This window comes from Oncorhynchus tshawytscha, linkage group LG24 (assembly GCF_018296145.1).
Source record: "Oncorhynchus tshawytscha isolate Ot180627B linkage group LG24, Otsh_v2.0, whole genome shotgun sequence".
Taxonomy (NCBI): domain Eukaryota; kingdom Metazoa; phylum Chordata; class Actinopteri; order Salmoniformes; family Salmonidae; genus Oncorhynchus; species Oncorhynchus tshawytscha.
This window is the reverse complement of record NC_056452.1, coordinates 15,680,260-15,705,041: the sequence shown is the minus strand read 5'-3', so window position 1 is coordinate 15,705,041 and position 24,782 is coordinate 15,680,260. Positions and strand designations below refer to the sequence as shown.

The 24,782-nt window shown below is 42.2% G+C and overlaps 4 protein-coding genes across 5 annotated transcripts; 1 reads left to right on the top strand and 3 right to left on the bottom strand.

The window, feature by feature from the left end:
* Positions 1 to 52: 52 nt before the first annotated feature.
* LOC112223582 (oxysterol-binding protein-related protein 7-like) lies at positions 53 to 10,756 on the bottom strand. Of its 2 annotated transcripts, none has more exons than XM_042305387.1 (20): positions 10,408 to 10,756; positions 7,860 to 8,109; positions 7,484 to 7,624; positions 7,311 to 7,364; positions 7,109 to 7,222; positions 6,743 to 6,904; positions 6,490 to 6,643; positions 5,754 to 5,875; positions 5,346 to 5,444; positions 4,117 to 4,288; positions 3,930 to 4,021; positions 3,627 to 3,786; positions 3,260 to 3,543; positions 2,848 to 2,985; positions 2,691 to 2,754; positions 2,448 to 2,526; positions 2,075 to 2,370; positions 1,745 to 1,871; positions 1,406 to 1,528; positions 53 to 1,168 (listed from the first exon to the last, which is right to left on the bottom strand). In XM_042305387.1, the coding sequence occupies exons 2-20, from the start codon at positions 8,007 to 8,009 to the stop codon at positions 1,060 to 1,062; spliced, it is 2,640 nt and encodes an 879-aa protein (XP_042161321.1). In that variant the 5' UTR covers positions 8,010 to 8,109; positions 10,408 to 10,756; the 3' UTR covers positions 53 to 1,059. The 2 variants fall into 2 exon arrangements, with proteins under 2 accessions (XP_042161321.1, XP_042161322.1); XM_042305388.1 differs by having other exon boundaries at positions 144 to 1,168; positions 7,869 to 8,109; positions 10,408 to 10,755.
* Positions 10,757 to 11,286: 530 nt separating this feature from the next.
* On the bottom strand, positions 11,287 to 13,540 carry mrpl10 (mitochondrial ribosomal protein L10). The gene is made up of 5 exons (XM_024386658.2): positions 13,405 to 13,540; positions 12,573 to 12,742; positions 12,183 to 12,347; positions 11,950 to 12,094; positions 11,287 to 11,816 (listed from the first exon to the last, which is right to left on the bottom strand). Exons 1-5 carry the CDS (start codon positions 13,538 to 13,540, stop codon positions 11,563 to 11,565), a joined length of 870 nt encoding a protein of 289 aa, XP_024242426.1. The 3' UTR covers positions 11,287 to 11,562.
* A 176-nt stretch (positions 13,541 to 13,716) lies between these two features.
* On the top strand, positions 13,717 to 19,349 carry LOC112223585 (pyridoxine-5'-phosphate oxidase). Its single transcript, XM_024386659.2, has 7 exons — positions 13,717 to 15,168; positions 15,831 to 15,955; positions 16,053 to 16,152; positions 16,488 to 16,541; positions 17,130 to 17,258; positions 17,365 to 17,435; positions 17,603 to 19,349. The coding sequence occupies exons 1-7, from the start codon at positions 14,980 to 14,982 to the stop codon at positions 17,766 to 17,768; spliced, it is 834 nt and encodes a 277-aa protein (XP_024242427.1). The 5' UTR covers positions 13,717 to 14,979; the 3' UTR covers positions 17,769 to 19,349.
* prr15lb (proline rich 15 like b) lies at positions 18,183 to 24,782 on the bottom strand. The gene is made up of 2 exons (XM_024386660.2): positions 24,528 to 24,782; positions 18,183 to 20,388 (listed from the first exon to the last, which is right to left on the bottom strand). The coding sequence occupies exon 2, from the start codon at positions 20,355 to 20,357 to the stop codon at positions 20,034 to 20,036; it is 324 nt and encodes a 107-aa protein (XP_024242428.1). The 5' UTR covers positions 20,358 to 20,388; positions 24,528 to 24,782; the 3' UTR covers positions 18,183 to 20,033.

Genomic DNA, 24,782 nt, shown 5'->3' with positions numbered 1-24,782 from the left:
TGATTAGCAGAAAACATTGAAGGACAAAAAATGTTTAATTTATTAAAAGGTGGCTTTAATTGTCTTTTACTGTGTTTTATTCATGAATTAACATTTCATAATCACAACTGTTTAAATTGAATCTCAAACCAATGTAAAAAATAAAATTAAAAAAAGACAACCTCAAGATTATAAACAGAATAATACCCACATACCCATTGTACTGTATATTAGACATGTTGATATTAAGTCTAGCTTGATTATAATTGAATTATACTCAATCATAAAATATACTTAATTAACAGACTCATTATGCAACCAGCCTTGGTAACCCCTTTCAAGAGCAATATGTTAAATCACAAGTAACAGCATTATTATTGTTCACTAAAAATCTAATCAAAAATACAACACTTACATTATAAAAAGTAATTTATGTGCACCCTAAATGAGAGACTGGTATAGGCTACATTCCCATGTCAAATTGTTTGACTTACTAAAACACTCAGGTAGGAAAAAGGAATGTTTGAACACACCAATGCCACTGAAATAAATATGATTCAACAATAATTCATAAATGGGCTTAATCCTAATTTAGGATTCACAAATCATGCATAGATGACTTAGGGAGACGTGGGAAAATTGAGTGATGACGCAAAAAGATTGAGTTAGGAGTTCCGGGAGTATTAAACACACATTTTTCTACCTTTACAATATCTGAAGATTAGTCACAGTAAATGTCTTGACCTGAGCAAATTAACCTCACACTTCCAGCCCTCTAGACAGCAAACACATCTTGACAGGATAACATAAATGTACACAAATGGGGAATGGCCATAAATACATTGCAATGGACTAAATGCCTATTTATCCTTTCCAGGTGACGCTACACATTCTGGGAACTATTTTCAACTTGACGTTTCAGTGGATCCAAGTGGTTTCCAGACTTTCCCCAGAGGTTTCCCCATGAAGCAACCAGGGAGGGAGTGCAAATCAGATGGCAATGATGGAAGGTGGGGCCTCAGGACGGTTCATCGATGCCTTCACCAATTCCACCAAATGGCCCCAGTCTGTCTGTTTCATTCACCATAGTTCCAGGTTGTGTGTGTTAGCAAAGCCCGGGTTCTCTCGGACTTTCCAATAGGTTCCATTGGTCAGCCACACATCCCTCCCAGAGGAATCCATGGCTTTCCTAAAGATGGAAAATGATTCAATTACAGAAAGCATACCTAGTATTAAACCAGTGGAGTCCGATATGATCTTACTGTATATCACAATTGAAGTTTGGTTTAAAAAAAAAAAAAAGATTTGGGGGTATTATCCTAGATATAAGAGTACCACTGAAGACTAAAAGAAAAGGGACTGACTTAAAGAAGCGTGGAATGTGCTCCTGTCCTTTCTTAGCCAGTTGAAAAGAAAAGGGACTTACTTAAAGAAGCGTGGAATGTACTCCTGTCCTTTCTTAGCCAGTTGTTTCCTCCGCTCCCTCTGCATGTCTTCCACTTCTTCTTTAAACTTGTCACAGTCATCCACCCTCCCTTCCTCCAGCATCCTGAGGATAATAAAAGAACAATCATCAAAAACACACCTATTCATCGAATCCATCATATCTACGAGAAAGGCCCAGAGTTTTTCCTGGTAGTGTCACCTAAAACAGGAAAATGTCATGGGCCTGTTAATATAAAAAAAAAATATATATATATATATATTTGTAAAATGGTGGTTTTCCATTTCCTAATCAAGCCCGACCCATGGTGGCACCACTCACCTCTGGTCAGGACGAAGGCGTGAGTCTGTGGGGGGCAGAAGAGGCTTCAGGCCTGGGGTGAGCTCGTTCAGCTCTAGTGTGAAGCTTGAGAAGCCATAGTACAGGTAGTAGTCCTTGGGCTGGGAATCTGTACAGTGAAATAGACCACTGAGGTCAGCTACAGCTAATGTAACCACAGCCTCAAACCACAATGTCTTTAGATAGCATATCGCTAAACAGTAAAAAAAAAATACAATTAAAAAAAAACTAGGGTTTGTAGGCTTTTTTGATACAAGAATTCTCAGTTTTGAACTTTTCAGACTATTTTCCTTGGGTGGGTGGGATACTCACTTGGCTTCCAGATACACTGTGGAGTGGGCAAGGTGTCACAGAAGATGCCCTCATGCCACAGCCCCCCAAACCGATGGATAACACTCCCAGTCTGGTCGACCACGGTGCCCTGCACTTCATTCTTGTTGGTGTCCGACCCCCAATAGCGGGACTTAACAAAGGTGATCTTACAGGTGCACGCGTTGCCGTTGAGGTTACGGATGATGACCTCCCCATAGTGCTCCAGGTAGCGCTGCTGGCTCAGGACATTATGGATGCAGGTCACCACTTTGTTCCACTCATAGTGGTCCCCAAACCTAAAAGAGTGATGTTCATTTCTAACAGTTCGAGGGAGCAGATAGTAAAGAAATGGCCACCAGCAGCAGACTCTCACCTCGGGAGAGTGACATTCACCATCCCTGTTGGCATGATCTCCAGTGACTTCCCCCAGAACTTATTCTTCCACCGCTGGTCTGTTTAGGCGACACAAATAATGTTGTGCTTCATGAGAAACACATTAATGATCAAAGTTTCAGATAGTTTCTAAATGTTTAGAAATGGTTCAAAACAAAAATGTCAAGACACTTGCTAACACTAGCATCAAGGTGTTCCTCAGTTATAGATCAGTAAAGCTCACCCTGCCAGAAGGAGAAGTTATCTGAGTCTGCGTGACACGCAGAGATGGGGGGATGGTGGCAGACCTGATGAAAGACAAGAACGGTCTAGTCTGAACACAACAGAACTAGTCTGACCTGGTCTGCTGAGGAATGTGAGAGAAGATTCAATCCTCCTACCTGCTCACTGATGTAGCGGAAGCCCTTGTCCTCTCTCAGACATTCATAGGTCTCCCCCAGGAGTGGGTTGAAGGGCTTGTAGCGGTTGCGGTAGTGAGCTGTAGCATAGCCAGAGATGGCAAAGGCACCTACGTAGACCTGCACAAGACCAGAGAAACGCCTTCGGTCTTCTAATCTAACATACAACGAATCACTAGCATAGCTGTCGTTACGTGGTTTAATTTAAACCGTGAGGCTCTGTGCATACTGTATTCTAGCATATACCTTTGACACAACGGAAACGTTTTATCATAGTTTAGTGATGTGTCCAGATGCTGCTAACTTGAGCACTTTTCCATTCCGTGTTTAAGGTGGCTCTTAAAGCCTTACATCCTTTGAGTTACAAAATTTGAAGACATTTAAGAATCCTCACCATCCTCTGGTAGGGGTCTTGTGTGTTGTTGGCAGTGTCCAGCAGCTCAGAGTACTCAAGCTCCTCACACAGTCTTTGCATCAGATTGATGGGCTCGTTGAGAGCAGCAGGCATGGAGACACGGGACAGGTCCTTGCCTATGTTGTTATAGAGGATCTGCATCAGGCCCACCTGGGCGTTGTCCGGGCAGTGGGCGGCCAGGGTGGTGCGGCGGCCCGTATTTTTGGGCACGACACTGTTGGGAGTCTTAGAGATGCTGGCACGGTACTCACGAGTGGCTGAAGCTGTGGGGGAGAGAGATCGGTTTCAATAAATTGAAAAAAAATGCTAATTGCTAACTGGGTACAGAGCGTGTATGTGTGTTCACCATGTCCTTCCTCAGGTTCAGAGTTGCTGGTTGTCCCTTCACTCAGACCAGACTCGGACTCAGAGAAGCTCCCATTCAGGACACCGTCACTCGCATCAAAATACTCAGCTGCAGAGTCTGTCACCGATGGCGTGCGACGGGACTCGTTCCCAGATACAGTCTAAAGAGAGGAAGAGTGACAAACAATAAAACACCACGAGAAAGACAGCCAAGAAGACAGTCGGTGAGGAAAAGCACCCGCACACAAATAAATACACACATTTCGTAAACCAAGCCTGTCTCCATGAAGGCATATACCCTCACCTCAGCCAGTGTGGTTGATTGGTGGTAGGTATCCTGCAGTCTCTGACGCTCCTGGGCCAAGGCATCATGCACAGACTTGAGGGACGCGTGTACTGACAGGGACAGGAAAATAAAGAAATTCACATTTAGCATTAGTAGTAATGAACGCACAGAACATGTGTGAGTCCATGTGTGTTTTGACTCTGACCTCTTTGGGACACGCTACAGATGTCCTGCTGGATCTTCCTGCCTTCTGGGGAGGTGTTGGTGGGAGGGGACAGCTGGGAGTAGACATAGTCTGGGACGGCGGGGACATAGTCTTGAAGGGAGGGGACAGACGCACCCAGTTGGGACGAGCTGTTCAGGTGACTAGAGGACAGCTACAAAATGGAGGAACGATGGAGAATGAACAAGTAGAACCAACTGAACAACCATTTATTTGCCAGTCACTGATTCCCCACATTAGTGAGATGTCAAATATGTTTGTATGTAGAAGGAAAAGGAATAAGAACTGTGTACAAGCCATGCAATATAGATACTATGGAAGATTAAAAGCTATTGTTTAATTCTTTATTTCATGAAAAATTAACCCCTTTTTCTCCGCGATTTTGTTATTACGATCTTGTCTCATCGCTGCAACTACCTAACGGGCTCCAGAGAGCCGAAGGTTGTGTCGTGTGTCCTCCAAAATATGACCCGCCAAGCCGCACCCGCTCGCTTAACCCGGAAGACAGCTGCACCAATGTATCAATTGTCCCCCACCCTATGGGACTCCCAGTCACGGCCAGTAATGACACAGCTTGGGATTCGAACCCCTTAGACCACTGCGCCACTCAGGAGGCCCGCTAGTGTTCAATTCTACTGTAGGAGCATGCACGTCCTACAAGGAATTAACCAAAGTCTTATTTCTCAAACATATATATCACAGCTACAACTTCCATTCAATCTGATAGCAGTCTGTAATTGTAAAAAATAATTGGTTTGCTCAGTCTCTGAATCTAAATCTGATTTGACCTTACTTTCCATTGTACATTTGTTTTTACCCCTGTGTCTGTGTGACTGTCTAGACAACATGGAAGAGATCAATTAGACTAGCTAGGTGTTCCTTGCTTTGGCAGTCTGCCTTGTTTCCTGGTGTTGACTCACTGATTTAGTAATCCCACGAAAAGATTTTGGATTAAAAGGAAGCCTAAAAGTTATCAGATGATTGGGTTAGCTAATACTCAAAACCAACACATACTCTTTACAGGTTGGTTAGTGGTACACAATCAACTTTTGGAATTTGAGTATTAAAAAATATGTGAACATTAGTGCCAAATCAACAGGGAAATGCACTGGAACAAATATCCATGAGTCAAAATTTTAAAAAGTCAGTCTAAATCACCTACACATTTAATCTAAGAACCACAAGTAAAAAAGAAAATGTATGTTACCAACCTGTCTAACCATTCCAAGGGCCTCTACCCTTGACATTGTGCGCGAGTGACCCCATATCTTGCAAGACCTGGACTTCTTGGGTTTCTCAAGAGAGAGATTCTTGGTGGAATAAAAATACATTTAAAAAAACAGACGAGCCATTTATCTCATTACATTACTTAATTCAAGCATGTCTCACACCCTTGTCCTGCAACTCCATGTTCACTTGCCCCTAGGAAAAGTCACCCCTTACCGCTAGGAAAAGTCACCCCTTACCGCTAGGAAAATGTGTAGACCTGAAACAACTGGATAAGTGTTGATATTTAATCCTAGCCAATGTGATGGCTGGAGTGGAACCATTACCACACTGCTAAACCTATACTAGGAAGGGTTGGTTTGGAGCTGGGCCGTAGTGTTGCTTCATCTCACCTGCATGCTGATGATGCGCTGCAGCTCGCCGTCGGTGAAGGCCTGCTGGCCCCCCTCCAGCAACTGCAGCCTCCGGACCAGTCTGTTCAGCTCAGACAGTTCCAACTGACAACGGTTCAGCTCTGAAGAAAAAAAAAACCCAGAGACTCTTAGGGAAGATCCCAGAACAGTTCTACTGGGGAGTTAAGACCTGGAGCGAAACATTCGTAGATCTCATCAAATCACATGGCTAGCAGATGTTAATGCGAGTGTAGGGAAATGCTTGTGCTTCTAGTTCCGACCATGCAGTAATATCTAACAAGTAATCTAACAATTTCACAACAACTACATTATACACACACAAGTGTAAAGGAATGAATAAGAATATATACATATAAATATATGGATGAGCGCAAGATGCAGTAGATGGTATAGAGTACAGTATATACACATATGAGTAATGTAGGGTATGTAAACATTATATAAAGTGGCATTGTTTAAAGTGACTAGTGATACATGTATTACATCCAATATCTTATTATTAAAGTGGCTAGAGATTTGAGTCAGTATGTTGGCAGCAGCCACTCAATGTTAGTGATGGCTGTTTAACAGTCTGATGGCCTTGAGATAACCATGGTTGTCCATGAAGCGCCATTTATGACAATTAGAAACTAGGCGATTTACGTGAGTGCAACAAAAAAGAAAACTTTGGCAGCCCTAAAGCATTTTTGAGTTACTTTGTATACGAGTGCAGTACCTTGAGCACAGCTGTCTGGGTCATGAGTCTGTTGTAACCAGGCTGACACCTTCCCATTCACCCCCGGGTTGACAGAGGGAAACTCGGACGGTGTTGGTGCAGCTATCTCACCCACGTAAGAGTCTGTAGTGCTATGGTAGTGTTGGTAGGAAGACTGGTATACAGACGAGAGAGGGAGACAGACACTGACAAGTCAATACAAGACTATAAACCACGAACAGAGACTGGACCGGTACAGAGCGAGAGGACTCACCATGTCCTGCATGCCATTCCTCTGTGCTAGTCCAGGCACACTGGTGCCCTGGGACAGGGCCTGGAAAAAGCCATTGTGCACTTGGGCAGCCTCATTCTTTTTGAACATGCGATGGGCACTCAGCTTGGCCACCCAGATGTAGAACAAGTCATGACTATTGGCCTAGGAGAGGAAAGAACGGGAAGAGTGGCGCCAAGTTCATTTGCATTACTACAAGCCTCTAAAAACGAATCCCAAAAACCTAATCCAACCGTTCTCCAATTCAACCTTGGACAACATTGAACTTTGTTTACGAAGTTACTTAATTATAATTTATGTAGTGAAGTTGGAAGACAAGCTGAAGTAAGTGAAAGGGACTGGGCATACCTTCATATGATATAGAACATCTCCTGCATCCAAATCGATACGATTGGATTTCTTGTTGATAGACATGACTGCAAGGCCGACATCTAATGAACCATGAAGCTTTCCCCTTGTGATCTTTAAAATAGAAAGTGCTTCCCATTATATTATTAATGCTGAGTTTATAATTTAACTTAAATACACAATATAGTGAATGTACACTTACATCTTGTTGGGTTTTGGAATATCGTAAGATCCCCGTTTCCAACACAAAGTACCTCTGAAAGCAGGATCAAAAACACATTAATTAAACTAATTTCTAATTAAACTAATGTGAAATAATTTCCAAAATAGTGACCAAACACACTGGTGGATTGGTTTAATGGGCAGTTTGCTGACCTTGTGCCAGCCTTTCAGGGGCCATTTTCTCCTCTTGAGGAGGTATCCTTCACAGATGCCTGGGATGGTCAGGTCCTGGGAGTTGTCACCAGACACCATTTCCACCTGAAGGTCATCCATCACCTCCCAGTCTTTAATGTTCTGAGGGTGAACCAACACCATAACAAACACATCAGCACCCATCTGGAGACATTGTTATTTGTGGGATGTTAACACACAGTTAGATGTTTTTTTCGGATTTAAAAACAGGTGCAGAATGGGTTTAAAACTCCTTACCTATGTACAGAACAGAATTTTTGGTTGTGCTTATTGTTAACTGAATGTGTTGATGTTGATTCTTTGTCATTGTGACTCTCTCTTGGTGGAAGAGACATACCGTACTCACCCGAGAGTGACGGGAGGAGGCGGTGCTACTGCTCCGAGAGTGGGTGGGTTTGTTCAACGTGGGAGGGGTCTTCTCCAGGCCACTCATCAGAGATTGGCTGCGGTTGAGCGTGGACCCGTAAGGATTTTGAAACGAATCCATTTTGAAATGATAATGTCAGGCTTCCCTCCCTTGTGTTATTGGTAGACTTTTCAATAAGACTGTTCCACTACAAACTCCCAGTCATCTCAGAAGTATGGGTCTGAGAAAGAAACACATGAAAGAATACAAATATAGATGGCTACTCTTTGCAAACATGTTTCCCCCTGTCAATGTGTATAAACTGCTGTTGAATGAGGCTGTGCAAGGTTTTGAGGCTTCCTTTGAATAAGTTGCATATTCTAAATTATTAAACTTGTCAATTGTTAGCTGAAATTATGTGAATAAGGGTCTGAAGAGTGGACAACCTTAGGTTGACAAATCTCATGTCTGAGGTCCTATGAGGCCTGTATTCATAACTTCTGGGCGGGTGTTATTTCAAAAAGACTAAAAGCACATCTAGCTCTTGGCAAAGGTTTGCACGGGGGCTTGTGATAGAACCCAAGATTCCTCTCACCCTTCCCCAACATGTATTTGTGATACTGAGCCATTTAATATCAATGTCAGATTTTCCATCCAGTGTAATTTACACATTTTTCCATTTCAATGTAAAGGAAGAAACATGACATCAGAAGCCATTACCTGTAGGGTGATAGGGTTGTTCTCACTCCAACAGACTGGGAATCTGAGGAGAAGATTACTATCCTCCCTTCTAATTGGCTTAACCTTTTTTAGTAAGACCTCTCCTGAACATGCAGTAATGAGATCACAAGGCAGAGAACAGTGAAGATCTGGCGGTGACAACAGAAAAGGTTCGAGGCCTGGGTATGAGAGTGCTAGGCCTATGCAAAAGTTACATCTACAGCCATTGAAAACACAACAGATCATGTGTATGACTTGAATACATTGTAGGTTCCAACAGGGGGCGCAACTTCAGTTTTAGAAGTGGAGGAGACATTGTTATTTTTTATCCATTAGGAAAACACTCCAAACAGTCTACCCGCCCAGAGGCGTCAGCATGTTCCCAAAGCACACCGTTGCCTCGTTTTGTATCGCATTCCAATGATAAAACTGGGGAAGACAAAAAAATGCAATTTCAGAATGTGAAAGTTGCACCCCTGGGTTCCAAGACAAGTGTTTGGAGCTCATGAATGTATCCATGTGCATCCATGCAGGCTTTGCTTGGTATTAAATAAGGGGTGATGGTTGAGGACAGAGGTAGAGAGGGAAGCCTCTCTGACCTCCGTCAGGGAAGCGTGTGGCAGAAACAGGATAATAGGATTTGCTGCTAACCAAGCTTCAAGCTTGCTTACTCAACGCAGAAAAATACAGAATTATCTATAGTCGCCAATTACAGTGTAAACCCTCACCATCATGCTCTGTATATGGGCCTGCTTGGCATATTGAAGTGGGCAATCAATCCATTGAATTATGAATGTTATGTGGATATATGTTGATGTTTAGGCCCTAGTCCTTAACCTTTGCTGTGGCAGTCAATGCAGGTTATTCTAGGCAACATTGCTAGTGTGACCAAATGTAATCTTATATTACGTTTAAGGGTGACCACTATTGACAACTTACAACTAACTGAATCAATGAAGGATTTATGTCTGCCAAAAAGAGACCAGACTGCAGTCATTGCATCAAATGGGAAATGGTGTCATCTCTCTACTCAACATTGCTCTAAATCCTCTGAAGTTTCCCCTGGTGAGATTCTGTGGGCAGTGCACAGAGGAGGTTGATCCTGCCTCCAACTGATAAGTTTAATGGTACTGAAGAGATATGAGAAGTCTGTGCATATTACAGGGCTCACCATACAATATTATTTTCCAGCACAACAAGGATATGAGGTGACTGACGCATATACAGTGTACAACCACAGACAGGTTGTTAGTCATAAAACAGCAGGTGAGTAAACTTGCTATGTGGTTACATACAAACTACGTGTTATTCTCAAGAAAGCACAATGCAAAAAAAAAGGCATAACCTTGGTCCCCATCACAATGGTTAAATTGGGGCAAGGAGGCTCTTTTCGAAAGCCCATTATGAAATGACTGTGCCACACAAGTTGACTCGTCCTGAACTAAAACAAACCATTTGAGCGTGACACATGTTAATTTGGGAATTACCTTCAACTAGTATCCATTTCATAAAAAATAAAACATTTAGACATAGGGGCCTAGTCCAATGAATTATGTGCTTAAGAAAGTGTCAAAAACATGTATTCTATAATAGCCAAATCTACAATGATCTGATATTGCATTATTTGCCAATTTGCAACATTTTGAAAAAGGTAAACCCAATAAATAATGTAGTTTGTTTTGGTTATGCGGTTGTTTGTTTAGTTGGTTGAAGTGGGCATGTTGAAATTGCATCCATATCCTTGGAAATTCCCCGTTCCTGAACAGTCATCTCTTCAACTACACATTCATCAAACAAAATATTCACTCTGCGAGCTTACCTGAAGTTCATGTGTGACCACTCTCATCGCGGTAATAAATATATTTTGAAATGTCCGACAAACCTCGTGATTTCCCATTTGTTTGACAAATCACACAGCTTTAACCGATTGCGGGACCATGTCTTTCTCAACACACGTGCGGAAAAACAAGACACGCCGTCAAAAAGTATTGTAGAAACTGCCAATGTCTGCTTCGCTGTGCACGTGTAATGAGTCAAACGCATCACCCAAATCCAGAGATAGCTGTGCCACTGCGCAATGTGGCCAGGGAATTATCCGCATTATCCTAAGGAATTACATGTGCTCATTGGATGTTTGTTGCTAGACATGTAGGCCCGACAACTGAGGGTGCACCTAGGCCTGTCTGTCTCTATATCGCAATTGGATAACTGCATGTTTACAATAATTTAAATAAAGACTCGTCAATGTTCTTCTGACACAAAGAATACACATGATCCAATGTTTTGACATCATGAGAAGATCTATAGTTAAATCAAACAAAAAACAATATGGCACACACAACCCTGTGGGTTAGTAGTAATAATAATATTATTGTAGGGCTTGCCCTGTGACATGCTGATATTGAACTGAGATGAATATGGTAGTTTCCCTCCCACAAACTCAGAATAGCAGTTGTAATAGACTAACTGACCCAGATTAACATGTGGTAATCCCCAGATTAGCCTTTATCAGGATCTCCAAGACCACTTGTGTTTATTTTTGTCTCATATGATCCTCATAACTATTGGAGCATGCATGACTATTGGCACTGACTTTTACAAATGTCTACCCACATATTCATATATTCAAAAAGGATTGGTCCATTTACTTTGAGCTTTTTGGACCAATCACTTCAAATCAATAACAAAACACTTGCCATTGGCTAATACAATATTTTAAACATCATTTATTTTTGATATGGTCAAAGAGGCCTTAGAACAGAACATGAGTAGTAATCAAAATAATGAACAAAAGGAACAAAAACATGTTTTCTCCAAGAGTTGCTCTCAAGAGGTGTTGTAGCGGTTCATGTTGTACTGTACATTGTATGACCTCCAGGTCAGAGGCAGACCTTAAATCTGCAGACATGACCTCCCAGTAGCCATAGTGCTGCCGACATCCTTCCCCTCCCCCGCCGGCGTGAATCGTCTAGACCTAAGCAGTCTCCTCTGCATTGGGGGGGCTCTCCCCTGGGGTCCCGTTGGTACTGCCTGCGGGAGCCTGCTGTTTGAGGTACTGCTGGAGTATCAATGAGAGGTGGGCGGGGTGGCGCTGCAACATTGAGGCTGTCTGCGAGGTCAGCATGGTCAGGCCACTCACCAGCTCTCCCTGGACCACGGTCACTGACGGCAGCTTGGCATAGTTCAACACCCCCTGCCGACTCAGCAATATCTTCTCTATACAGGCCCCTGAAACAGTGGGAGGAGAAGTAAGGGTTTACACAATTGCTTGTATGATAGTAGCTTTACTGAAGTCAGGGAATAACGTTTTGCTATACTGAGAGTGGGACCACCAGATTGCATTGGAAAAGTATTTACTTACCCAATAATACCATCTGGGGGCTGGTCCTCAAACTCAAAAGCATTTCCTTCACCTTTGGCTCTTTACTAACAAATAGAACTGTCTGGCCGATGAATAGAGGCCCCATGTTAATGTAAGGGCTGTCTGCCAGGTAGGACCTCATCACCTGTGGTTAAACAAGATTTTAAAAAACATCATTAACATCTTTCAAGATGCAATAGGCGATACAATTTGCGTCATAGTTACAATATGACCTGGTTGGGGATAAACTTGATTTTGATGCCATGCTTGTGGAGCCTGTGCTTGAGAAGCAGCATATCCTCTGAATTGGTGGCGTTGTTTTGGATCACAGCGATCATCTTACAGTCCTGGAACATGGTCTGCAAATCCTTCTTCAAGAGCAACACCAGGCCACTTTCCTGTGAATAAAGCAGTATTCATAAATCAGCCATCATCTCGATACCAAGCCAGCTCACACCACTACTATTCCTAACCGGCTGCTGGGTGGGTGGAGGAGCTCTCCTTTCAGCACTAAACAAATATACATGTGTTTCTGAAAAAACAGCTCCAGTACACACACTGACATTGACGGGTTGCTTGTGCTTGTTTTCGAGTTACAAACACATGCACTGGACTTCACTGACCTCCTGAACTGGTTTGACACGGGGGGTTAGAGCCCCGGGGGGAGCTGCAGGTTTGGGTGGAATGTATTCTGTGATAGCCATCAGCTTCTGTTTGAGGATGTGCATGGGCTTCCTGTGACGTGTGACTGCCTTAGAGCCATGCCGGACACTCTGTGTCAGGGGAAGCCATCCTGTAGACACACGTTACAATAACAATGGGTTTATAAAGAAGGACTGAAAATAATAAATGTTTCTATGCAGACATTAAAACCTGATAATTATTTTATTCCATGCAATGCAGTTAACTTGTGTGTGCATACATTCCAATAATACAGTATAATGTGTAAGTGATTCAACAATGTGTAAGTGACTATCCTTGCACAATGATGGTCTTAGCTCAGGTTTGACATCAAAGATAGGATGTATTGCAGCAGGGCTATGCAACAGATTTGCACTTATAGTGTACAGATCATTCTGTACATCAAGCTCTCTGTTATAACCTTTCACCCAAGAGCAAAAGCATGAAGTTGCAAGGTTTGAGTCCTGGTGTATGTTGAATGGCTACTGCTGTTGTTGCAATGTTCTGCTTGTTACAATGTAGCCATGCAATTGCTACAATGTAACTAGCTTATTCTAATGTAGTAATGTACTACTTGCTACAATGGAGCAACTTACAATGTAGCTAACTAATGAAGCCTAGCGCTCTAGGAAGTGACTGAGTTAGCCCTAATTTTAGTCATATTCAAAGTTAGCTGTGCGCTGTGTACTACAACCGAGAACATGGGCTCGTGCTCCAACATGACTTGACATGTAGCTGTATTTATAACGCTTTTATAAAAGCGAGGTACGTTACCCTGTTTTGGTAAAAGCCTGCCGCACAAGGTCGCCGCCATCTTTGTCAGGAAGCGTTGGAATGGTGGGCGTGCATCATACGTCAGACACCGATTACAGTTCCTACGTTCAAAACAACTGGGAACTCGGAAAAACATACGAGGTCAAATCATGACGTCTTGATTTTCAGGTCGGAGCTCTAGAAATGCCCCGAGTTACTTGACAGTTCAAGTTGAGTTGTCCCAGTCAGAGCTAGTCCCAGTTGTTTTGAACGCACTGAAGTCGGAGATTTCCGAGTTCCCAGTTGTTTTGAACGCGGAAAGTAGTGTCGGTAGTTCGGCACTTTCAATGCCGCGATCAAAACAATTAAAAGAACCACAAGACAACAATGAACACGTAAAAAACATGAAGTCAGTGATCTTCATGTCGGAAAGTCGGAGCTCAAGAGACAGATGCCCAAGTTTCAGACTTCAGAATTCTGGGTAGATTTTTCCCATTCGGATATCGTTTGTTTCCCCCAGGTTCCCAGTTGTCATGAACGGACTGAAGTCGGAGATTTCCGATCCCAGTTGTTTTGAACGCGGCAGTTGTTAAAATCATCTTAGATTTTGCATTAAGGTGAACATGTATGCCTTTGAAGTCGTAATTGCACTATCTGTGAAATTACGGATAAATGCGAAGACAGTGTAAAATATTCCGATTGATTTTCATTTGTATTTGTCGATCAAGTAAAATAATTATAATAATAACAGAGGCGAAGCAACAGGGTTGACTCCGCCACGAAAATAAGACCACGAAGTAAGGAATTTTTCAATGAGCGTGTCGAATTTGGTCAACAAAATATTGAATTGCTATTTAAAGCTTATTTGATCGAATAGACGTTCGTAGTGGCTATGTGGTTAAGAATGCAGTGGTATAAGTGGACGCACGTGGCATTTCGTTAAAAAAACTACTTTAAATCGGAGTTGTGCATTCAGATCGCTTGAATGTTTGCTACTTTGCGGAACGGTTTGTACTGAACGACACATTTCCTCAAAACGTTTTTGAACATACTTTGAGGTACGTTTGCTCCATTTAGACATTCTGTGTCATTATAGCGTCTGTGACCGTTTGTACAGGGCCGTTGTGGCTACAACCCATAGTGGTTACAACCCCAGGTGACTACTTTAAAATGGTGGAAGTCTTCAATGGCGCTGCGCATGCTAAAACGTCATTTTGGCCACTAGAGACCTCTGTCCTTCTGTAGGCTCCTGTTTGGTGGTGTGGCTTGAAGCAATGAGGACGTAATTAAAGGGGAGTGGCCATGATGACAGCGTTCTAAAACAACAACCCAACCTCTCCCTGTTTTTCAACTGGACGTTCAGTACAGCGCCATTTCCATTCAATTGAACGCAGCCCTGTTGTTCACACGCGTATCTGCTCTCTCGTTGGCTAGAATGGTCCCACCTGATCTAGCCTTCTCCCACCTGACATATTTGAGGACATGTAATTCCATTGTTAGAGCGGTCACTCGACTATCTTGACAATATATTAAAACGTCTTTGAGCGAATGTTTGCATAATATTTTACGTAAAACAGCGAGCGTGATTACGTCAGCATGAGTCGCATACTCGGTTGCAATACGTTGAAGAATATCAGGGAAGTAGGTAAATACTTTAATCCCCAGGTTTCTTTGATCGCTTGCTGTCGAGACTTATTTTATCAGTCACTTCGCACGAAAACTACCAGTGATTCTACAGCCATGGATCTCAGTGACATGCGAAAAAAATACAAAGGAGACGAAGAGGTGAGAATTGACGAGTTTGAGTCCTTAGCTTCTTTGCTATGACACAAGCTACCTCACCTTTCTAAATTGGGTGAATGGCTATAAAGATGTCAATGGCAGGTGCAAATACTTTCATATTCCAGAGGCACAACAATGTCAAGCCAGTGTGCTTGCATTGTTTCAATTGTGTATTAATGACCTGTTTTGGAATGTAAATTACGTTGACGACCCCAACGTTTTCATTGCATCAAGTATACAATGTAAATTCAATGTACTTTAGTCATACGTTCAATCTGCTCACAAAGCTGACTTTGCTTACGTCCAGCGTCTCTCCCCCAACAGCTCCTCCACTGGCAAAGGGAACATAAGGGCCCCTATTATATATCATGGGCCCAATCAGGTGGTTGCAACATGACAGAGCGTGTTGTAGAACAGATAGATAGTGTAGTCATATAGAACAGAGATTTGTGGCACATCTAGTCATATTATATTTATCATCTACTATGTTTTGACGTTTCACCTCACTGCGTAGCCTACACCCCAGCAATTGGAGTGATCAGAACTTCATTGAAGATGTCATAATAAACATGGGCCGTTGAGCATGTTGAGTTCCCTAAATGCTTATGACTTCAATGTAATGTGCATTTTGATGATGTAAAAGCCTCTATCTTAACTTGTTTTAGTGCTTTGAAGAGAATCATCTTGTTTCTCTGGACCCCATCAAGCAGTTTGGAGATTGGTTTGATCAAGCCACAAAGTGTCCTGAAATCGGAGAGCCCAATGCAATGTGCATCGCCACATCCACCAGGTGAGTACCCCCATAAGTAGTCCCTCAAGCACAATGCTTGATTGCTTAAGCTAAATTGTAACACATTTTCTATCAATCTGTCTGTTTCTTCATAAAGAGATGGACGTCCATCTGCTCGAATGGTCTTGTTAAAAGGCTACAGTGAAGAAGGCTTCCGGTTCTTTACCAACTACGAGAGCCGGAAAGGTGGTGAGCTGGTTAGTACCTACTACTGTCACTAGGCAGGCATCTTCCTCCCTTTCCTCTCAAGTGCTTGTGTAGCACATGGGGATGTGCAGCCTGAAGTGTCCCCACTTGCGCCAGTGATTAGCTAGCTTTTCACATGATGCCAACTGGTAAGACGCTTATTGAGGTCGTGCATGCTAGCAAGGCAGAGGTCCTGGGTTCAAGCCTCAGTATGAGCCGATTCAGGGGGAAGTGATACTTGCTAAGTAAACAGCATGACGTCCTGTGCACATGCACCACTAGATTATGTCGTACTACTTCTGTTTTCCGATTTTTACATCTGATATTTTCATATCCCTTCCTGTAGGAGAGCAACCCTTATGCATGTCTGTGCTTTTACTGGGAGCCTATCAACAGGCAGGTATGTGCTTCATTTTACCTCTTAAAATGTAGCATACTTGTTAACCCATTGTTTCAATATCTTTAAATGTCTTTGATTTGGTATGATGAATATGTTGTGATTTGTTTTTTTAACGGAATAAAGGGCAATTCCATCACTTCAACCTAATTTCATTGTCTCCAGCACAATACCAGTGTCTACATATGTGAAGACGGGTGCATTTCTATGTTTGGTATATAAAAAAATAAAGAAGTTCAAAAGTTTTACCTGATGACATCATCAAAATGTAAAACATTTTTAACAGTGATTTTCAAACTCTATTAAATGTGTGGAGAGAAAGAAAAGACCCTCCCTTTGGCTAGAAACTCATTGCAGGTTAATCCTAGCCCATAATGTCACAGAGAAGTGTTATTTTTTTAAATATTTCTCGTCTTTTTAACCACAGATCATAGAAATGTGCCGGTTTCTCATGTAGACACTCGGCTGGTGCTGGAGGTAACGAATATGGGGTTGAAAAGTGGTGGAATTTCCATTTAACTAATGTAGGATGACACTGAATTTGCTGTACAGTTAGTTGGCGCTCACTTGAGAATGTGTATGTGTGTGCAGGTCCGTATCGAGGGCAACGTGGAGAGAATCCCCTACCAGAGCTCCTGTGACTACTTCCACTCCCGGCCCAAGAGTAGCCAGATCGGGGCCGTTGTGAGCAGACAAAGCACTGCAGTCCCTGACAGAAATGTGAGGACCACCAATGTATTATAGAGATCCACTGTTGGATTTATTGCCAAAATGAGGGAAATTAATGAAAATATGTGAAATCTGCCGGTTTTATTTCACTCTGCAGTACCTGAGACAGAAAAATGCAGAGCTGAAGGAAAAGTACAAGGACACAGATGTCCCCATGCCCGACTACTGGTTAGTATATTAAATCACCAAAGCGGTGCACTAAGTTGTCTATCATGTAATCTCAGTTAACCTAGAATTAAAATCTGAGAAATTTGGTCAGATGCTGTCCACGAGAGATGATCTATCACGTAAGCCTGTTCTTGTTCTTGCACATTGTCCCTCTTATCTTCCAACAGGGGAGGCTATATCGTCAAGCCTTACTTGATGGAGTTCTGGCAGGGTCAGACCAACAGGCTACATGACCGCATCGTCTTCACGAGGTTGAAAAATGGAGAGAGTGTTCTAGAAGAGTATGAACATAATGCTGAGGCGGGCTGGGTCTACCAGAGGCTATCCCCATGAGGTCGGTTACATTAGGGGAAATGGACTAAAGGCAAGGCTGGAGATTGGGCCTAGAGTACAACTCAGTCATGATGTCATCATCGTCAACCAAATGACCACCGTCATCTCAATGCTGTAGGAGCCTCTCATGTTGATGTTGAATAACTACGTGCTATATGTGTGTCTTTAAAAAAGCAAATTATGGCTTGTTTTCTCCAATTGTTCTTGTTTAATAACAAATCAAGGAGTGTTTTATTTTTATATATGTTTCCCCTCTGGATGGTTAGGAGGCCTGAATGCCTGTTTCCAGGACAACAATGGGAAATGATCAACGTGATGTGACTATACGGTCTAGCATGCAAGGTTTCACAAATCTCAATATGCTGTATGGCATACTTTACATTCCCTGACGCTTGATGTGCAAAGTCTGTCTCGTACAGTAGTCAATGTTAGATAATTATTGACAGTTAACCAGTTATCCAATGAAAATGCATTTCCTCGACCTCCACAACCCCCGGAAACTCTGTACTTGTAAAAAGTGCAATCTCCAGTAGTGTCAATCTGTTATTTAACATTTGTACCTGAGTTCCACTGTATTGGATGACATGTTCTGTCTAACAGCTAATATGTCTTCTGAAGGCCCAAATCCACAGCCGTTTCTCTGTCATGTAATACAGATAGCTTATTAGGCTGTAGTCCCTGTGTTGAATTTGTTATGCATTGATTGTCATGTCTGTGACTCAAACTGCCTTTTTTAATATAGGTACATTTAAGATTAGAAGAGTTGTTGCGAGTTCAGTTGTGCCAAGGTAATTCAGTGTATAAAGTCAGTCATGTCTGAGAATGAGCTTGGTTGTTCACTTGATTTTCTTGGTGTGTGAAGACCTCTGCGTTCGCAACAGTTGAAATGGCACATCCGAATTGTGATCGACTGAATGGATGTGAAAATGTTTTAATCTGCAAGTGAGTACTCTGTGCTTTTTCTGGCCAAAAGATGTCGGTGTTAGTGGTTAAGGGCGCTGTACTGCAGCGCCAGCTGTGCCATCAGAGACTATGGGTTCGCGCCCAGGCTCTGTCGTAACCGGCCGCGACCGGGAGGTCCGTGGGGCGACGCACAATTGGGCTAGCGTCACCCGGGTTAGGGAGGGGTTGGCCGGTAGGGATATCCTTGTCTCATCGCGCACCAGCAACTCCTGTGGCGGGCCGGGCGCAGTGCACGCTAACCAAGGTTGCCAGGTGTACGGTGTTTCCTCTGACACATTGGTGCGGCTGGCTTCCGGGTTGGATGCGCGCTGTGTTAAGAAGCAGTGCGGCTTGGTTGGGTTGTGTATCGGAGGACGCATGACTTTCAACCTTCGTCTCTCCCGAGCCCGTACGGGAGTTGTAGCGACGAGACAAGATAGTAGCTACTAAAAACAATTGGATACCACAAAATTGGGGAGAAAAAGGGGTAAAACAAAAAGCTAAATTTTTACCTACCACTAAGTATGTTGCCATACACCTTGACTGACATTTTGATGTTTTCAATCAACTTTATTTCATGCAGATCTTTTTAGCGTGTTCGATGAAACAGAACTGTATATAAATAAAATAATCACTGGATCACATTGTACTCTGACTTGTTCTTATGGATAGACATGCCCTTTTCTGTGATCACTTCAATACCATGTATCCCTCACATCTCCTTTCTGACTCCATTTGCCCAAGCCTCGCCACCAACTGGAGTCCGATGAAGTGACAAACTGGACGATAAATCCCTGATGGAGGGCCCAGTTTACACATTCTTACATCACCATGTCGTAAACTAGACTTCTTCATATCATTACAGGTCATTAAATATACAAAATATGAGGAACTAACATTTATAACAGATGAATTTTTGCAGCTAAACATTTTCCATAATTTATTTATCTTATACTACAGTGAAAAGTTCCCTCCAGGTTACTGGTCATGAGTCCTTGTAAAGACACAGGCAACATATTGCCATATTCTTGGACATTTTCAGTGTTGTCCAAGTGCAGTGAGCTCAGGAATGAGCTGGTGAAAAATACCATCCATTCTAATATGTTTGCATCAATGAACCTTGAACAGTGTTGTTTATGTGGATGTGCATGATTATTCAGCTGGTTACAGTATTATCTGTGTACTTAGGTGTGGAGCCCACCTTGGGGGTGTATATATGTTTTGTACCAATAAGATTATGGATGTGTTGGTGTCGTGAACGGTGTGGCTGTCTGTAATGCATGACTAAAAAAAGAGCCTAAAAAGCATGCACCTGGTTATGTGCTATTTCTCTGCCCTGTGGTTCTCATCCCTGAGACTGTGTTCAGAGAACAGCATAGGGTTCTCAGCCAGTGTGGCACGGATCTTCTTCTTCTCCTTGAAGCGACCAGAGTGGGACACCTTAACATGGCGACCTTTAGTGGCCGACTTATCCACGATCTTCTCCAGTCTGGCACTGAATTGGTTGTCCATTAGGTCTGTGGGGAGCTGAGGGCTGTTGTGATGTTCCTTATTATTATTACCATACTCTTGAGGGATTTCGTACAGAACCTTTGCCTCAGACTTCGTAGGTGAGAAGGTCAGCTTCCACCAGCTAGGGTCAGCCATGGCACAAACAGAGACTGGACGGGGGATTGACCTAGGGAGGAAAAGGGCACCCGGTTATGTCAATCAGTAACGTGGGTTTTTGTGAGAGTTACACAGTAAGAGGTTTCAAGTTGAAGTTCAAGAGACATAAGCAGGGGGGTTCTTGTGACAATGGTGACATGTTTCTTGTAGTTGATTGCCTGACTAAATTGACTCATTCCTTACATTCCAGGGCAACAAAAAGTGAAAATGATCCAGACCTTTAATATAATAGCATTCATTAGCTGACAATGATCAACTTTTATCTTGAGAGTTAAAAACACACTCCAGCTGTAACACTTGTGAACTTTTCCTGTTGAAAAACACAAGTATACATACAGTAATGTACACACAGTCACACACTTAATGGGGAAACATTTTTTTGGAAGCAAAATAGGGTTTTTAAGACAACTGAAAATGTCAAGGAGATGGTCTGATGTGATGTCATTGGCCTCCGCCCTTGCTTGTGGGAACAATAGAGGATACATTGGAACTACGGGTCAAGTGTAAATGCAGTCAAAGTTGACATTTTTGAGGTAATGATAGATTTTGGCCATATTGACTGAATATAAAGAAAATTCCATTAGCCTAAAACTTATCTAATTCCTCCCCATTGTTTAAGATGTTTACGTGAAAGACAGAAAATTTATGGGATTCATGGCAGTCGGGCAAGTTGAGCCTGCTCTCAGAATTGTTTTAATGATAACCAAAATACAAACATTTCCAGTCCTGGCCTTTCTCCCCATGTGAAGGCAAATGCTTTCCATCACATTTTCCAGGTTGGCTGGTTTACTTTCTGTGTCTATATTCTGTGTACTTATCTTATGAGTGTGTATTTACTAGAAGATTCATGCTGTAAATTGTTCACTCCCTTGTTTTTTTTGTTTTTTTATTTAACCTGGCAAGCCAGTAAAGAACATGTTCTTATTTACAATGACGGCCTACACCGGCCAAACCCGGACGAAGCTTGGCCAATTGTGTGCCGCCCTATGGGACTCCCAATCACAGCTGGTTGTGATACAGCCTGTAATCAAACCAGGGTCTGTAGTGACGCCTCTAGCACTGATATGCAGTGCCTTAGACCACTGTGCTACTCGGGAGCCCTTGTTAGCAGTCTCTATCACATCACAGTGATAAAGACTAATCAAGGAGATGACTCATCTGATATCTGATACAGGCTCTCAGCTAATAAATTAACCGACACATTGAGAGGATCTCGTGTCTCTTCCATGTGATCTGTTATCAACTCAGAAAAAACCTTTCGGCTGATGAGAAAGTAACTTGTTTCCCGAATCCACTCTAGATACGACACCAACTCAATACAAACTGCCAGGGGCTCAACTTTCACTGCATTTTTGTCCCCCCCTGCCCAGATTTATCATTGAAATGTGATACAAAACAAGGCAACTGTATGCTTTAGGACCATGCGGACACCTCCGAGTGGTCAGGTAAGCTGTTTGGAGAGTTTATCCAACTTGATTAAAAAAAAATATATATATATATATGTATAATTATGTCCCCCTCACTTCTAAAACCAAAGTTGCACCCCTGCAAACTGCATCCTTTTCCATTTTGGATTTGTGTGACACAAACCAATGCAAACCAATGGGCGCATAAATGCAAACAAGTAGCAATTACAAGAGCACACATATTGAGCCCAGGTATTGTGATGCTTTGTTATCCACTGTCAGTATGAGGTGTGCCCCAGCTCAGTCACCTGGCAACCTTTTAGCCAACATCCGTTCCAGTTGAAACGCCAGTAGTAATAGACTCACCCTTTTCTGATGATCATTTTAGCATGGTGTTGTAAGATTACAGGCATACCACAAATCATTTTTTAAATGTGAGCTATTTTGAGTATACCACATTGTGATAAGTTATGGGGTTAATAGATGTATCATGTTATCTAACATTAATAGCATTAAAGCAGGTTATATTCAGGTTTCCTTGAGTTGTTTGGTGCAACATAAAATGGAGATGGCAAGAATGAGACAATGCCAAGTTTCCGGGAAACCAAGCAAGTGAATGCCACAGAAACGTGCTTGTTACAGTCTATCATAGTCGAAAAATAAAGCAATATATTTATCAGTTAGGTTGGTTCTGTGGGAACTCTCTCTACAGAACATGTTTGTTTGCTTAAAACGCCCATATCTATTCTGATATGGCTGTAGTCCACAATTTATCATTTAAATGCAACAAGTAACAGATTAATTTTCATTGCCCTTAGTTTACCCAACCCCATGGCATGAAGTTTACTCCAGCAGTCTTCACAGTACAGCTTGCTGTGGGTTTGATATCACACCCATGCAAATGTACATGTGAATTACATCGCTTTCTTATCTGAAGCACTTGGCATTGGCAGAGTTTGGTGCTAGGCATATGCCTATGTACTGTAAGCAAGAAATAACAATCTGGGTCGGCTCATAGTAACTTCACTTTGTCACTGTCATGTTCAAAGTAATTGTGTAATTTATTTGATGCAATCCTTGTTCCGAGCTAGTTTTACTCTGAGTTCATTTGCATTTTCTAATTGCACTTATTTGTGACCTGGTTGTTTACAGAGTCACAGACACCCAAGAAGCAGATGCGGTTGCTCCCCAAGATGAGCTTTTATGGCTTTGTAGTGTCTCTAAAAAGGTGCAGTTACCCTCCTGGCTCAGTGTTGGACTCCTGTTCCCTGCCAACTTCCTGACTAACTATGACATAATGATTTATAGGGGTTGTAAATAGTCAATTAACTGATTATTAACCCTTTATTTTCAATATATATAAATGTTTCAGAAATGGTACCTTAAAGCTAGAATCTGCGGTTGAAAAAGGTGGTTACCCCGCCTCTGTTTAGGTAAAAAGCTGAGGGATGGGCCTGGAGAATATAACCACTCTCAAATTCATAGACAGACTTTGGTTACAAGAACAGCCCATATCAAAATTATAGTTTTAACCATGTTTTCAAGCTATTCAGTGTTTGTTTACATTTATGAGGTTTACAAACCTTTAGATTTACAAAAAAGTGTTCTGATGGAGTATGACAGTTGAACTGAGCTCACAAGGCATTTATAAGTTATAAATTAATGATATTATACCCATTGATTCTTGAAGAATATAAGTCCAAGTATGGATGTAGCAACTAAGGATTCTAGCTAATGGCTAATGGCAAGTGTTACCTGAAATAGTCTAACCAGGTTAGATTGATAACTTTGACCATTATTCTACCATCTCTCTGCCATCGTTGATTTGACCTTTACAAAGAGAACTCATATGACTCATTTGGGGTTCTCAGTAGGTCCTGTTTAATAAGTTACTCTGTGTTCTGCGAAGCTTCAAAGATCACAGTGAAGGAACAGCATGTTCACGCTGAACACTGAGAAATCACTAATTGAGTACAAAGCCTTGATGATACATTGTTTGACCTTCTGAAAGGTGGGTCCAAGGACGTCTACTGTACTGTGTGCCTGAGCTTCCTTGAACACAGAGCTGGAATGTTGCATCAGTCTTGGGTTTCACTTTGGCTGCCAGGTTTCCTTAGCCTGGTTGCCATCTCTGTTTAGCTATTGCATTCCACTCCTTGTCACTCCTATCATTTGCCAAAGAGACTGGCCTATGTGTTTGGCAAATGACAGGAGTGGCAAGGAGTGGAATGTTAGCTAAAAATACTGGTAACCAAACTAAGGTTCACTGTTGACCTATAACATAGAGGTTGGGAAGGATGCTCGGAGGGCACACTGATTTCTCACATAGCTGTGGCCCTCGTGTCTCTTCATATTTCATGTTTATCAGTTGTGACCTATCTGGACAATTTGAATCATTATTTTTGCTATGTCAGAAGTGCTGGTACATGGCTTGTACCCAGTTGATTTGGCATTTTTGTTTCCCACCATTGTTTGATTTTTGGGGAGTTTAATTAGACACTATCAACTTGATGCCACGGAAATGTCAAATGTAAGCAAATGTACTGTATCAGGATATTTAGAATTGTATTACATATAGTGAAATGCACACAATAAGAAACTGTAAAATACATAAAGGCTAAAACACATCCTCTAAAAACATAAACATAACACAAGTAGCACATTGACATTCCAATGATAAACATTCCTACGAGAAATAATGGTCCCTTGATGGATGTACAGTGTGCATGAATGTAATGCTTACCTTGTTGATGGAGAATTGGTCTCTGTCCTGGAGAGGGAGTGGATTTCAGATGTGAAAATGTCCAACCATATCTTAGTGCTCTCCTAGTTAGAGGTTCCACATTAATTTCTTATACTTTATTATTCTCTCTTTCTCTTCCTGTTCTCTTTTCACATTCACTCAGTTTCTCAGTCCTCCTTATGTTGACACTCAGGTGTTCTGTCACAGGTGCAGTCTCTCTCTCTCTCTCTCTTGCGCACGCACACACACAAACAC